Source organism: Theropithecus gelada, chromosome 14 (genome assembly GCF_003255815.1).
Source record: "Theropithecus gelada isolate Dixy chromosome 14, Tgel_1.0, whole genome shotgun sequence".
NCBI lineage: Eukaryota > Metazoa > Chordata > Mammalia > Primates > Cercopithecidae > Theropithecus > Theropithecus gelada.
Window position 1 is genome coordinate 51,498,154 of NC_037682.1, and position 14,601 is coordinate 51,512,754.

The 14,601-nt window shown below is 45.4% G+C and overlaps 1 protein-coding gene across 2 annotated transcripts in view; it reads right to left on the reverse strand.

Annotated features, from left to right (window-relative positions):
* The window catches only part of SPON1 (spondin 1), a 307,051-nt gene extending 292,765 nt beyond the window's left edge, over positions 1–14,286 (reverse strand). The window contains exon 1 of one of the 2 annotated variants that reach the window (XM_025357568.1): positions 13,441–14,286. In XM_025357568.1, the coding sequence (XP_025213353.1) occupies positions 13,441–13,678 (238 nt within the window). In that variant the 5' untranslated portion in view covers positions 13,679–14,286. The remainder of the gene's footprint in view (positions 1–13,440) is intronic. The other variant, XM_025357569.1, reaches the window with a different exon arrangement.
* Between the last annotated feature and the right edge of the window lie 315 nt (positions 14,287–14,601).

A 14,601-nucleotide genomic window follows, 5' to 3' on the forward strand; every position in this document is an offset into this window, starting at 1 on the left:
ACTCAGCTTCCCAGAATACGGCATTCCTGTAGGTTCTAGAAAACTAAGGTTGTACACTACCCTATTAAATATAACACATGAGATGGAGGCTCTGGAGGCTGAACTCAGTGTGGGGTTTTAATCCATAATTATCACTGGTGATGATGTTGTTACACAGTATAATTTGAAGGAATAGAGGAGACTCTATCCTTCCAGAGAACCTCATTATACAACTTCCTTCTGAAAGGCACAAATGTGCAGTATGTTCTGAGTCCCAGTAATAACCTAAAATGACTGCTTGGCAGTAAATAATAGAATCTTCTCTCTAATGACTCCTCCCAATTGCCTCCCTTGAGAGGCTATTAAGAGATCCAAGAAATTAAAGAAAAATGCTTATGAAGGGTTAAAAAAAAAAAGGAATTCCATTCAGAGCCATCTTGTGAGTACATATGGGGAACTGATTAAGAGCAAACATTTAGGATTAGAATCCCAGAGCTACCACTTATGTGATCTCTAGTAAATTACTTAATCTCTCTGTTTCCTTATTTTTAAAAAAGAGGTTGATGATATTGCCTTTCTTATAGGAATGTAGAATTAAATAAATATTTATCCCAGTGCCTGGAACATGTAAAGTGTTCAAGAATTTTAAGATGATGATGATAATGATGGTGGTAGTGGTTATGATGGTGATGGTGATGGTGGTGAGTGGTGAGTGGTGATGGTTATATTGGGGATGAAGATGATGATGAAATTGGTGATTATGATAAAAGATCATGATGCTCATCAGCCTGATTACCCAACAATGTGTTTCAAAGAGCTGGTCCTCAGGAACAATGATTGAATCTCCAAAGAAAAACTCTAGCAGGTGCCAGTGAAGGACCACTGGGGGGATTGCAATGGAGAGAATTGGCTTTGGGGACGATTCTTACAAGTTCAGGTTATGGGGAGATTTGGGTAAGTCCTTATAATAAACCAAGGCTTCCTACAGCCCATGACACTCAAAATAGAGTGCCCTGTGAGGACCTCCCTGCCCCTTTCACCCCCACACAATACCTCTTTACTTTTCTGGAATACCTCTCACCCAATGTTAGTTCAATATGTGTTTATGAAACTCTCTGGTAAATGCTTGTCTCCCCTAATAACCTATACTCTCCATGAATGCAGAAACAAATTCTGTCTTGAACTCCATTGCATCTTTAGCATCTAGCATATCACTTTACACATAGTAAATGCTCAATAAATGCTTGTTGAATGAATGAACAAAAAATGTTTTATTTATCTTAAATGCATAGTTTTCTCATTCCTATTCTGGTCCCTTTCCCAAAGTTCCCATGGGTTACCTTGAACAATATGCCAACCTCCCTCATCCTTTTATCTTTACTGAGCATTTGGTCTACACTAGCTCAGTGCTACATCCCTGGAGACACAGAGTAACAAAGAAATGGCCTCTGCTCTCTAGGAGCACATCTAGTATCTGCAGGAAAAATACATATCAACAGATATTTTTTATAACATGTAAAGTGTGTTATGGAGGTACGAACAATGTGTTCTGGGGTTGCAGAGGACAGAACATCTGCGTCTATCTGGGTGAATTCGGAGCGGCTTCAAGGGGGAGGTAGTATTTGTGTTGTAAGTTGAATGAGGAATATGAGTTTGTCCAGTGGACAGGGGAATCAACAGCATCCCATGAAGCAGAAAGACGTAATGGGCCAGTCTTGGTCCTGGAAACCAGAACTAATTCTGTATTTCATAAGTTGCATTCTGGGAGGAAGGGTGTGATAAAAGGCTTGGTTAGGAAGATGAGCAGGGAGAAGATGATCAAAGGCCTTCAATGCCTTGATAAGAAGTGTGGATATCACCCTGGGTTGGGGGATGATGCAGTACTGAAGGGTTTGAGCTAGGAAATTTCATACTCAGATTTATGGTTTAGGAAAATCAGACTGGAGGCTGTGTAACTATTGAATTACAGCTTTGCCCTAAAAGCCACATCAGTAACAAAGGCTTGCCTTAGTTATATGAAGACTGATATTTCACACTAGAGCCTGGCCTAAAACCCCGACCCAGGGCAGAGTTCTTTCCATCCTCGGGTACACTTACCCTACCTAATTACCAAATAGCTTTCTGTGTCTTTCAAATGTTGGTGTGTCAACCTTCTAACAAAAACTCTAATAAACTATTACCCAAATTCATCTTCTATGCCTATTACCCTCATTGGATCTTGTCCAGTTCCATCTTCCTCCACACTCTGTCTCTTGGGTTTCAGAATTATTAATAGAACTCCAACCTCAATGAGAAGATCCTGAGTCCCAGCTCCATCCTATGGCCAGCCCCTGCCAACCACCTGCTATGTGTTACTGAAATGCCCCAGTCTTCATGCTACACATCTCAACCACAATGCACTTCAGCTTCTGCCTTAACTTATAACATGGAGTTGTAAAGACTGTTGGGGCATTAAGTTAGTCACAGTGCTCCCCTTTCTACTCTGCACAACTTCCAGAGCTCTGAGGAACTGCAACTCATATATTTCTATTTTAAAAATTGGCACAATAATTAAGGCCACCTAGCCAGGATCAGGCAAGAAAAGATTTGCTGGTGATGGCCTGGAAGACTGGAAGGCAAGACTGATAATCCGAAAGTGAGCAGGTGAGGATGGTGGGGTTGGATTATGCTGTTCCCCTGGATGGCCTTCTTTGGTCCGTGCTCTCAGCATCCCCAGGCAGAGATGAAGTTTCTCCCATTCAAACTGAAGATCATGCATACTTAAATTTGTAAGGGTCATTTTTTCTATAACAGACGTAGCTAACAGACTTATTTCAAATTTCCCATTTATCATGTGTAATTTGGGGCAAGTTACTCAAGCCCTCCTTGTCTACATATCCTTACCTATAAAACAGCAGTAATATTTAATAGTATGTACCTCCTGTTGTCATCATGACAATTAATGAATTGGTAATAGGAAGTATATGAAAACATTTGCTAAATCAATAAAATATATTAAAAAATAAATCAGTCTCCTCTGTGAAATAAGGATCATAATTATCATCTCGTGGATTTGTCATGAGGATTCAAGGAGATAATGCAATCAAGCGCACTGCAGCAGCTCAATAAAAGTTAATCCTTTCCCCCTTGTGTGACCTCATCATGGAACAGCTCAGAGCCAGATGAATGGGTCCTGAGCTGAACAGCATGTGGATAGCAGGAGGAATAATGGGGAGGTAGAGATGTATCAGCCAAGAGAACGTATCTGGGAATGTGGACAAGGGCAGGAAGCTCTGGGGGACCCCCACTGCTGCCCCTACTCTGACCCTGTGGTCACCGGGACTTTCAATCACAGTTCGTCCTCCCTCCTCAGAGATCAAGTCACAAAAGTGACTGTGATCCAGAGCCAGTCTATCTCCATGCCATTGCCCTGGGCATGTGACCCACGCTGGACTAATCACAATCTTCCCTGGGATGTTTCAGTTTGTAGTTAGAAGGAAAGGGGCTTTTCTTTTAGTCACAGGATGAGCTAAGAGGATTTTCACTGAAGGTTGCTGGCAGCTATCCTCCCTGTCATTTGGAGAAAGTTCATCTGTAGTAAGAAAAAATGAGGACAAAACACAGCCAAGAGATTAAGGATGGAATGAGCAAGACAGAAAAGGTGGAAGCGAGGGACAAAAAAAGATAGAGAGCGAAGGAGGGAAGGGGGAACAGAGAGAGAGAGATGGAATGACCCCATTTGAGTCACTAGACCCATTTGTGCCTGAAGTAAGAGCCACCCCTGGGCTTTGCAAATATGGGAATCAGTGCATTCCCTTTTCTGTTTTAGTTAGGTTGACTTTGTTCCTATCACTTGCGGTGATAATTTTGAAGCAAAGAAAGAAAACATTCTGCCTAAACTATAAGAATCACCAGCAGGCTCAGGAAACAGTATTTAGAACTAAACTGAGGTGGCTTATGGTGGGGGTGGCAGTTGGTATGTAAATGTCATTGGGATGACAGCAGATCTGTTGACTTCAAAACTAGCTAAATATCAGCTTTAGGGAAGGACTCCAAGGAATGTCAGAGGGCTCTATCCTAGACTCTAAGTTGCTCAATTTTCTTATCAACTTCATTGATAAAGACTTACAAGACCTTCTTATCAACACTGTGGATAATTCAAAATTAGATTATATGAATAAGTCACTTGGTGACCGAATACAGATTCACAAATGGCTGACAGCTACAGGGATGGATCCAAACATGCTGGATTAAATTGAATGAGAAACCATGTCAAATTTTATGTTCAAGGACCGTTTTTACCAGTCTAGGTTAAAGAGGGAAGCAGGCCTTCCAGAAAATTGCAGGAATTTGAGTTGGCTGCAAGCTCAGTGTGATTCCAGACTGCAGCACAGCTGCCAAAATGGCAAACACAAGACCTGGCAAGCTTCACACGAGCACAATGTCCAGGACAAGGAGATAATCATTCTGTTATGTCCTTCCCCTAACAGACCACATCTGGGGCACAAAGTACAAGGGAGCAAGCAACTGCAACCCACAAAGAATGGTTAAAGAAATGGGGCATTTTAGTCAGAAGAGAAGCCATAACAGCTTTTTATTCACAAACATCTCAAGGGCTGACATGTGGCCCAGGGGAGACCTCATTTTGCTTGATTCCAAAGGACAGAACTCTGGACAGACGTGTGAAAGTTACATGGGAGGCAGACTTTGGTGGCAGAGAAGTACAAGCAAGTCAGCCCTGGCTCAAGCTTCGCCAGTCTGTGAGTGTGGCTACCTAAGGAAAACTCATGGTTCTCTTCTCCTCATCACCCTACTGCCAAGCAGGAAATGCTGTAGTCGTGTTGGCTTTGAGGATATTCCACTGGTCACTAAATGAGTGTGTTCCATGGTAACAAGATACGGCAATGATGTGACCAGGTGCTAATGTGTGTGGGAGACTGGGGCTGGGGACTAGGAGAGGTGGTGATGGTGAAGCATGCTCCTAGAAAAGGGGACACCTTTTCTTTGTGTCTTATCATTTTCCTTTAAAAGAGAGAGAGAAAAAAGAATATAAGATTCCTAGAATCCAGCCTTTTGTTAGGGTGGGGCCCAGGAAAGTTTTTAAATTAAATTGAATTTTAGTTTAGTTTTTGCACTCTCCAAAGGCATAGCTAGGTTTGGAAAGCACTACAAATGACTCTACAATGTGCTGGTTCCAGGGAAAGTCACTTTAATAATTAGTGTCTAGGTTTGATGGCTCAATAATCCCCTCAGCCCTACTTCTCCAGATACTCAGAGCCAGTTTCTTAGAGTCAGTTTCTGAGGTTGGCAGCCCCTTGCCTCTGCCCTTTTGCCTGCTGTTGCTCTGCTTTTCATGCCACAGCAACAGTGTTTCTGCTTCCACTATGCATGCAACTGCTCTCTCCTCCCTCCTAGTGGTCTGCACCCTGGATGCAGGCCATCTGCCCTCTGCCTCTGGCCAATGCCCCTGTGGCATTGGGCATCCTTTCTCTCTGCCGCCACCACCTGGAGCTTCTTGCCCCTGTCTGCCATCCCTTGGGTGCTCACCTTTCTCTCTGGCTGAGAGAGAAACACTTTCCCCTTCCTCCATCCAGCTCTCTTAGAGAGCTTGTACCAGGGTTCTTGGGGCTTCAATGATACTTTATTTTTTTTTCAACAAATAATGATTTAATGCCTGCTATGCCCAGGCACTGTTCTGAAATTGAAGATAAAATGGCAAATAAGAAATACAAAGTCTTTGCTCTCATAAAGCTTGTATTCTAGCTGTAGGAAGCAGATAATAAACGAGAGAATTTCAGAGAGTGTTTAAGGCTATGAAGTAAACAAAATCAGGCAGAAGTGATGGGAAACATAAATTGGTAGTGAGAGAAACCTCTTTAAAGAGATTCCCTTAAAAGATAAGGAGTCAACAATGCAAAGATCTGGGGAAAACCATCCCAGGCATGAAGAAGAGCAAGGATGAAGGCCCTGGGGAGGGAATGAGATTAGTGTATTTGGAAAATTCAAAGGACAGTGTTGTCAGGGGTTGGGAGAGCTTCCTGTAGCACCTAGAATCACCATTTGGTTCATACATCCTGCTGTGACTGTTACTCTGCCCATCTGCCCACACTCCTGCCCCACACATGGTGACTTGTTCTTGGAACTCTTCCCTGCTTCTCTCACCCAGTCCATGAGACATATTTGCAAATATCTCAACCACAACTGTAGAGAGGGTTCAAGTTATTTCCTGTGGGCTCCTAGCCTCAAGCAAATCAGTAGATGTGGGTGGTTCCCTTGTTTAACTTTTCCTGAACATTTCATGGAAGTTATAAATATTCTGTGAAAGGTAGAAGCCTGCTCTACATAGACCTTGCAAAGGACTTCTGGTGGTCTCACTTAACTCCTTGCCTTGTCCTATCTGCACCCCAACTCCATCCCTGCCAAAACATCCTGTAAAAGTGGGGCATTTTATACCAGCAAGAGCTGGCAAGCATCACAAAAAACCTTTTGTGTGATATAGCAAGCTTCCTGACACGATAGATGCTCCAAGAGAGGTGCATTTGGTAAAAATCAAACACAATTGCACACTACTGGAGGAGAAAAGAGAGAGAATGTAACGCTTTACATGACTTGGGCCACATGCCACTCCATTCAATGCATGAATGTGCTCAGTGAGCAGGAGATGAGCCTCTCAGCTCCCTCACTCCATCATATGATGAGGATTTTGTACTTGCATATCAGAGCAAACCAAGGGTTTATCTGCTACTCTACTGAGGAAACATTGCTCTCTTCCAATGCTGGAGGGAAACTAGAAGTGCTAGACTTTTTGATACATGCCAAGTCGTTTCTATTCCTCTTACAGGAATATTGGGGGTAGGGTGTTTAGATAAGGCTAGGTTGAAGCTGCTATCTGGGTTTTATCTTATGTGTAATTTCAAAGGATTAATTTTGACTTTTGTGATTTTTGCTTTCCATCGCTCTTCTTGAATCTAGCCCTCTAGTCCCATCTTAATGGAACTCTGCTATACTCAAACATTTTCTTTCATTTTCATTCTGAATGTATACCCCAGTGGGTTTTCATTTTTCTTTTTCTCTTCCCACACCACCCCTTTGCTTTCTTGGCTTATTTACTTAACCCTCATTCCTTTTGTTCTTTGCTACTTCCTCTTTTATTGAGAAAGGAGAATGAGACAAAAGAGACCACAACACATGCTTGCACATACACACCCCAGAACTCCTGCCTCTGCTCTTTTTCCCTTCTTTCTTTTGAGACAGAGTCTCACTTTGTCACCCAGACTGGGTGCAGTGGCACAATCTTTACTCACTGCAGCCTCAACTTCCCCAACTCAAGAGATCCTCCTGCCTCAGCCTCCTGAGTAGCTGGATCTACAGGCATGAGACACCACAGCCAGCTAATTTTTGTATTTTTTTGTAGAGATGGGGTTTTGCCATATTGTACAGGCTGATCTTGAACTCCTGGGGTTAAGCAATCCACCTGTCTCAGCCTCCCAAAGTGTTGAGGTTATAGATGTGAGCCACTGCATCTGGCTTCCTCTGCTGATTCTTAGCAGGAACATCAGTTTATATGTTGTCAAGTTCATGCACCTAGATGATGTTTCACTGAGAGAATAAGACATATTGTGTTTTTACATGACTGTGCATGAAAATATGTGACAGAGACAGTTAATATGGTCCTCACAAATTTATTTTCTGTTTCATCTTTTAGAAAAATAAATCCTCCTTCAAGTTTTAACTGGGCTCATGGCTACCCAGCTAAATGCTATATTTCCCAGCCTCCCTTGCAGCTAGGTATGACCACATGACTAAATTTTTGCCAACAGAGTATGTTTAGCAGTGCTGGGTGCAGTTCCTGGGTCACATTATTAAAAGAAAACTGCTGTCCTCTACTTCCTCTCCCCCCAGTCCCCTGCATGCTGACTGAATACAGATGTGCAGTGGTTCTCCTTGGCTGTAATGGTGCTAAGGAGAATAACAACTTAAAACAGTGCTGTTTAGTAGAAATAAGCTCAAGCTGGGTGAAATTAATTTTGTTAACAGGTATCCATTAAAATATGTGAAAATAGGCAAAATTAGTTTTAACTAGTGTATTTTACTTAATATATACAATTACAATTTTAATATGTAATAATACACAAATTATTGAGATGTTTACTCTTTTTATACTAAATTTTCAACAATCATTGCATATTTTATACTTACAGCACATCTCAATTCAGAATAGCCACATTTCAAGCACTTCATAGCCACACATGGCTAAGTAGCTATGAACTAGGCAACAGAGTGCAAGAAGATGTCAGGGGAACAAGGTAGAAGGAGCCTGGTTCCTGGATGGCCTTATGGAGCAAAGCCTCCCATCATGCTGGATCTCCCATTTACCTCTTGTTTAAAACACTGTGTTTTGGGTTCTGTTAGTAACATGAGCTTAGCCTGTACTATGACTAATATAACATGGTAAGAGTCCCCCCCATCTCACAACAGAAATTGATATTGACCTATATATATGTGTGAGTCTGTATAACAAGCAAACGGACAGTGTGAGAGTGAAAAGCTCCTCATATACCAGCCCATAGTGGTAAATGTATCAGTGATTATAGCTTCTTGATGCAATTGAAAGAGTCAGCTGTAATGAAACAACTTACCTGTGACTGGAGAAGTACTCAAGTTTTAAACCTTGAAAAATTCCATTTTGATATGCTTTTTGGTATGTTTTTATTTCTTTCATTTCCTAAAACTCAGAGCAATAAACAATCTCCACAACCATTAAGCATTAGCTATAGCTGCATTTTCTAATTTTTATTATCAGTTTGTACTAAATACTTATTAAAAGTAGTAACGGTTAAAAAATAGTTACATAATAAAAAAGCGGGGAATGGTGCAAAAAAGGGAAGGGAAGTAGGAAGGGTGGCTTAATTATAATATCATCAGCAGCATTTACATTTTTAAAAACTCTATCATCCAGGAAATAGTTTAAAAGACCTCATCCTGTGTAAATTTCTCAGATCCTAAATATGTCCTTACCAAACATATAATTTTGCAGGCATGGTCATATAACATCTGTATGTAAAAATAAAACAACAGTAAAATCTGTTCTTTCTTTTTTCTTTTCTTTCTGGGTTTTTTTGCTTCCCCCCATCTAATTTCCTTTTGTTTCCCCACGAACAAAAGGAATTGGCCAAAGACTGACAAGGTTCTTCATGATTCTAAATTAATCCTCTAATTTATGGGGAAATACAACATTGAAGCCAATAAGAGAAAAGAGCAAATGTGAATAAGGATTTATCACTTTATATTACTTTGTAGTAATATAAAGTAATTCTCCTGAGAGATGTCAGTTACTATCTTGATTTGTTGTTCTGTTTTCCTTGAAGGAAGGCTCACCATCCAGAAGGCTGAGGGTAGCTGAGTGAATTTCATTCTATTCCCAACTAATTTCATTGAGTCAACACAGAAGACTGGTTAAGAGCACAGATTTAGGAGTCAGACAGACCTGAGATCATATCCTGATTCTGCCGATTATTAGCTGTGTGACCATGGGTAAGGAACTAAACCTCTCTGAGATTTAGTCTTTTTATCTGTAAAATAGTAACGATCAGAAACTTCCTCAAAGTACTATAAGGAATAAGTGAGATGAGTAGGAAGAACTTAACACAATATCTTATCCAGGGCTTTGCCGCTAAGTATTTTTCTATTTCCAAAATAACCATCTCATATTTTTTTAGCAACCACTGTGTGACAATTTCTTTTGACGTGAATGATTTCTAATTTTCACAGGAATGCTGGGAAAAAATCAAAACACCCTCATTTTACAGATGGAGAAATTGGCTCAGAGAGGTGAAGTGGCTTCAGTGAATATGTGACCAAGCAGGACCTGAAACCAACCCACCCAACATCAAAGCCTGTGCGCTTTCCACCAGTCTGAGGTGTCTACTCCTGTGGTCGATGTGTGTCTCAGTGTGGGACAAAGAAAAAGCCATGCAGCTTTGGAGGTCTGCAAACCTCTCAGTTTAGGATAAAACCCCCAATTATGCTTGAAGTTGGACCAGCTTTTGAAACCTCTACTGGACATTCTTTTCCCATCAAGTTCCTTGAAATGTCCCTTTAAAAAACATCTAGGAAAAGCCACTTTCATTAGCCAGAGTCTGACTTTATTTTCCTAATAAACAGACCTCTGGTAAGACAAAAGAGCCTCTTTTATTTTCAATCAATTATTAAACATTTCAGTGGATTTTCTTCTATTTGGCTTGAAATTGTGATCTGGGAAAGGCTGGTCCTGCAAATTGTCCTCCTATATAAAGGAAGCCCCTTGAGGATCCTCAACTTGTTATTTTTAATCACTGTAATCTCCTTTTCAAAGGAGGCCCTGGTCAGAAACAGAGCAGGCCTTTCAGAGCTTTCTAAAGCACAATTATTGCCGTTGGAGGGAGGGGGAACTGTGGGAAGAGGGAGGGAGAATAGAAGTGGTGGGAGAGAAAAGGAAATCAATATAATACTAACAACTTGGAAAAGACAAAATAATGATCTCAACTGGATTCAGGTTTTGGGGAGGAAACCCCATGTTTCAGTCTTTTTTTAATAGTGACCATTTTATTCCGGTCTAGAGTACCTAAAGACTATACTTAGACAGCAGGCACAAAGAACAGAAGCTGCTTGGGGATGAACTGGAATACTGTGGACAAAGATGTGAGGCAGGAAAACAAGTCATTGATTCCAAGGACTGTGAGGGATCCTAATTCAGGAAAAAATTAAAAAGCAAATAGAACACCAGGGGAATGCCAACTTAACAGCCTTAAGTCAGGACAATGAGCAGAATGTGTTCGAGTTACTTTTAACATAATTATTCTAAGAAAGAAGGAGCCAGCAGAAAATGTCACAAACTAGGCCAGCAACTTTTCTTTCAAACTTTGAGTGGCGGAATCAGGTTTGCTAATTGCAGAATATTTACTTGGAAAACATCAGCATGGTTCCTGCAAGATCTCTTTCAAGGTCTCTTAGCCATAAGAAGGGAGAAGAGATGATTGCCCAATCTATAGCCTGAGTTGGGGTGTCAAAGTCCAGACGGCTGTTTAGGCAGGAGTAGCCTGAAGGGTGAAAGTCCAGGACACTCCCTATCCAGTTCCCCACCTGCTGGCCCTGGACTTTTAGGTAGTTCTAAAACCTCTTTAGCCCGGTGAATACCAGCTGTATCTCCTTCCCAGTGTTAGGGCCACCAGCTGCCAATGCTCAACTAAAACACGGAGGATTAGTGTGAAAAGAGACACTGGGTACACTTGGCCTGAACCCCAGACTAGCCTAAGCCACTGAAACAATCCTCCTGGGCTTGGATTCGCAACAGTCTTAGCCAAGGCTCCTGATATGAAGAAATACCTCATTCATTAATTCAATTAATTCATGAGGACCCAAATAACCACCATTCACTGGTAGATGAATGGGACTGGAGGAGAGCTGAGGAAACCTGCTTTCAAACGCACACATGCTCTTCAAAAACAAAAATCTGATCAAGAACCTACCTCCATTAGTAAACCAATAAAGGCCTCACATTCAACTCTTACGCTTATTAGGCATCTCTTTTAGCTCAGGCACACTCACCTTTGGAAACTCATTTACTCCCTACCACCAAGAGAGGGTGGATAAACAGCTTTTTTGGTTTGTCTGTTTGGCTTTTTTTTTTTTTTTTTTGCTAGGAAATAGGTGCAGAGAAATTAAATGACTTGCACAGGGTCACACAGCGAGTAAACCCAAGTCTGTTGGACTCCAGAGCCACTTCTTTCTCTGCTACGTGGAGCGGGGACAGTTTCCCCTGTGAACTCAGGTCCTCAGTTTTGGGGAGGGCTGAATAGGCCAGTGAAGTCACACTCGCTTCCCTGCGGTCCACAGGGAGGATCGGCCGCCTCCCGGCTCCACCGAGTGGCAGTCGCCGCCCGTCGGCGCAGCTCGCTCCAGCCAGGGTGCCAAGCCGCGCACTCCCTCCCGGGCTGGGAGGGGTGTTCTCCGCCCAAAATCTTTCTTTGTGCAGCTGCGCGCCGGGGTCAGATTATTCCTCGCAAAGTGCTCAGCACGCCAAGGTGCCAAGGGCACCAAGGAGCCGGCTTGGGGTAGCTCAGGGTGGAGAAAGTCGGGGACACAAACCCGGGAAAGAGGGAAAAGCGCTCCAAGAAGGGTGGCCCCTGGCTTTGGTCTCCAGCGTGGCCCTGGCGCCCGCTGACACTGCCCCAAACTTTATCCTGTGTTGCTCCCACCGCTTCCGTCCAAGGCTCTCTGGGGAACTGGGAAGTCGGGGAGGAAAGTACAGCAGCTGGGAGCCCATTTGCCCCACCAGGTGCCCCAATGACCCACTCCTCCCTGCTTAGTACCAGAGCTGACGTATGAAGGGGCGAGGGTGAGGGGACACGCTCCCTGGCGGGACCCAAGGTGAGGCCAGTCAGGCTCCCTTCCCTTCTTGGTTACCTGTCCCCGACCCGGAGAGCGGCGGCTGCTGCACGGGGAAACGATGTCTGGGAGATGACCCTGCTGAGGAGCGAGGTGGCGGGCCTGGGGATACAGTCAGGCGTCTTCAGGTTGATGCTAGTCGAGCTGCCTGTCCTGCCCAGGAAGCGCTCACCTGCTTGGACACCTCCTCCCTGAGCTCCCGAAACCCAGCTCTCAGCCAAGCAGCGTAGGCGCTACATCCCTGGGACGCGGAGACTCCGAGCTGCCGGAGCCAAGGTTCCCCGGCCTCCAGGGAGCAGGCCTTGGGCATCGGGGCTTCTCTTTCCATCTGCATCCAATTCCCCTTTCAGTTCGGAGCTTACCCAAAGGTCTTTGAGGACCCTGTCCCCACTGGGAACCTGTTCTGGAAACCCAAGATCCTCCATCTCGTCTGGGACCACGAGAGAATAATTTGGGGTTCTTTCCAAGGACCCTTTCGAGGAGCTTTAGGCTGTCCCTGCCCCTCCTTCTCGCGCCCCAGGACCGGTTAGGGAGAAGCCAAAGTCCCTTCTCCTGAAGAGTCCTATCTAGGGAAGCCGGAGTGGCCGTCCCGCCCGGGGCCGGTCTTTGAGAATCGGGTACCCTCTCCTTCAGGGCCAGAGTGGGGAAAGCTGGGGTCGCTGCCTTGCCCGGGACCCGACCAAGAGAAACCTGGATCCCCTCCAGACCGATTTGGAGAAAGACGGGTTTACCTCCCTCCTGCAGACGGCCGGGGGAGAAGCGAGCCTCCCTTGCAGTCAGGCCGGCGTGACGCGTGGCTCCGCCTGGGAACCGCGCGTCGGAGACGCGGGCTGCCTCTCCTGGCTGCGGCCCCCGCGACGGCCCAGTACGCTGGCTTAGGATACGCGCTGAGCTCGCAGCTGCAAGGGCCGAGGGCAGCCAGGACAGAAGGGCCCTTGCTGGGCTGCACCCGTGCCGCGCGCCCGGAGACCGCGCGCCCTCCTCCGGCACCGCGAGGTCGGCGCCCTCCGAGGACCGGGTCCCGCGCTCCCAACGCCACACCGGGCGGCCACTTACCGCGGTAGCTGGTTCCCGGCTTATAGAAGTCGGGGTCGCCCTCCACGCGGAGGCTGAACTCGGTGTAGCCCTCGCGACGCGTGCCCTGGGCGCGCAGGATACGGCTGCAGTAGCCCTCTGACTTGGGCACTTTGTCCAGGGTCTCGTCGGAGAAGGCCAGCGCCGCGGCCAGGGGCAGCACCAGGGCCAGCAGTGCCGGCGTCCGGCTCAGCTTCAGGGGCGCCAGGGACAGCCTCATCCTCGCGGCCCCCAACTTTGTGCCGCGGCCGCCGGCCTTGGCCACGCGACTCCTGCCCGAAGTGGTCCCGACGAAGGCGCGACCTGGCGGAGCCGGGGCGGAGAGAGGGAGCTCGGAGCCGGCGTCGGCGACTCGGAGACCGTGCCAGGCTCGGCTTGGCGGCCGCGAAGCTGCGCTGCGCTGCGCTGAGCTGAGCTGAGTCAAGAGAACGAGAGCAGCGCGAGGAGGGGAGGGCCGCGGCGAAGGAGCGGGAGGAGGGAGGGCTGATTTTGCTCAGATCCCCCAGCGCAGCGCTGTTTTGTTTCCTCCGAACTGGCGATTAGCAACGCGGCCGTGTTTATTTTGCGACATTGGGTTCCCAGGGTCTGACGAAGAAATCATGGCATACCGGACACTGTGGGCTCTGTCCCATCGCCTAGGAGGCTGCTGCTCCAACCCCCAGCTACACTCCGGACCCTCTGGAGGACGGTGCTCAGAGGAAGGAAAGCCTGAGAAATAACTTTTGTAGCACACCTGCTCTGTGCCCAGCAATATGCTTGGCGGCTTACTTACTGTATCGACTCGCCTTCATGTTCCCTACTCCCAATAAAGATTGCATTACTTTCACTCACTTTATAGATGAGCAAACTGAGACTTGCGACCAGTTACTGCAGGATTAGATGCGGCGACTCCGGGCCCATTGCTCTTCCCAAGGCCATATTGAAACATGTCAGACTGGAGGCTGAGAAAGGAGAAACGACTTAGCTACAGAGGTTAGGGCCCACGATAATTTTGGAGATCTATGAAAATGTTTTCTTTAAAAATCAGAAGAAAAAAGTTTAGGTCAAACAAAATGTTTCACTGTATAATGTTAATATATTTGTATTTACACCTCTACAGTCATAAAATATGCTTAACCTGGAGGAAAGAGCCAGCAAAGGCAA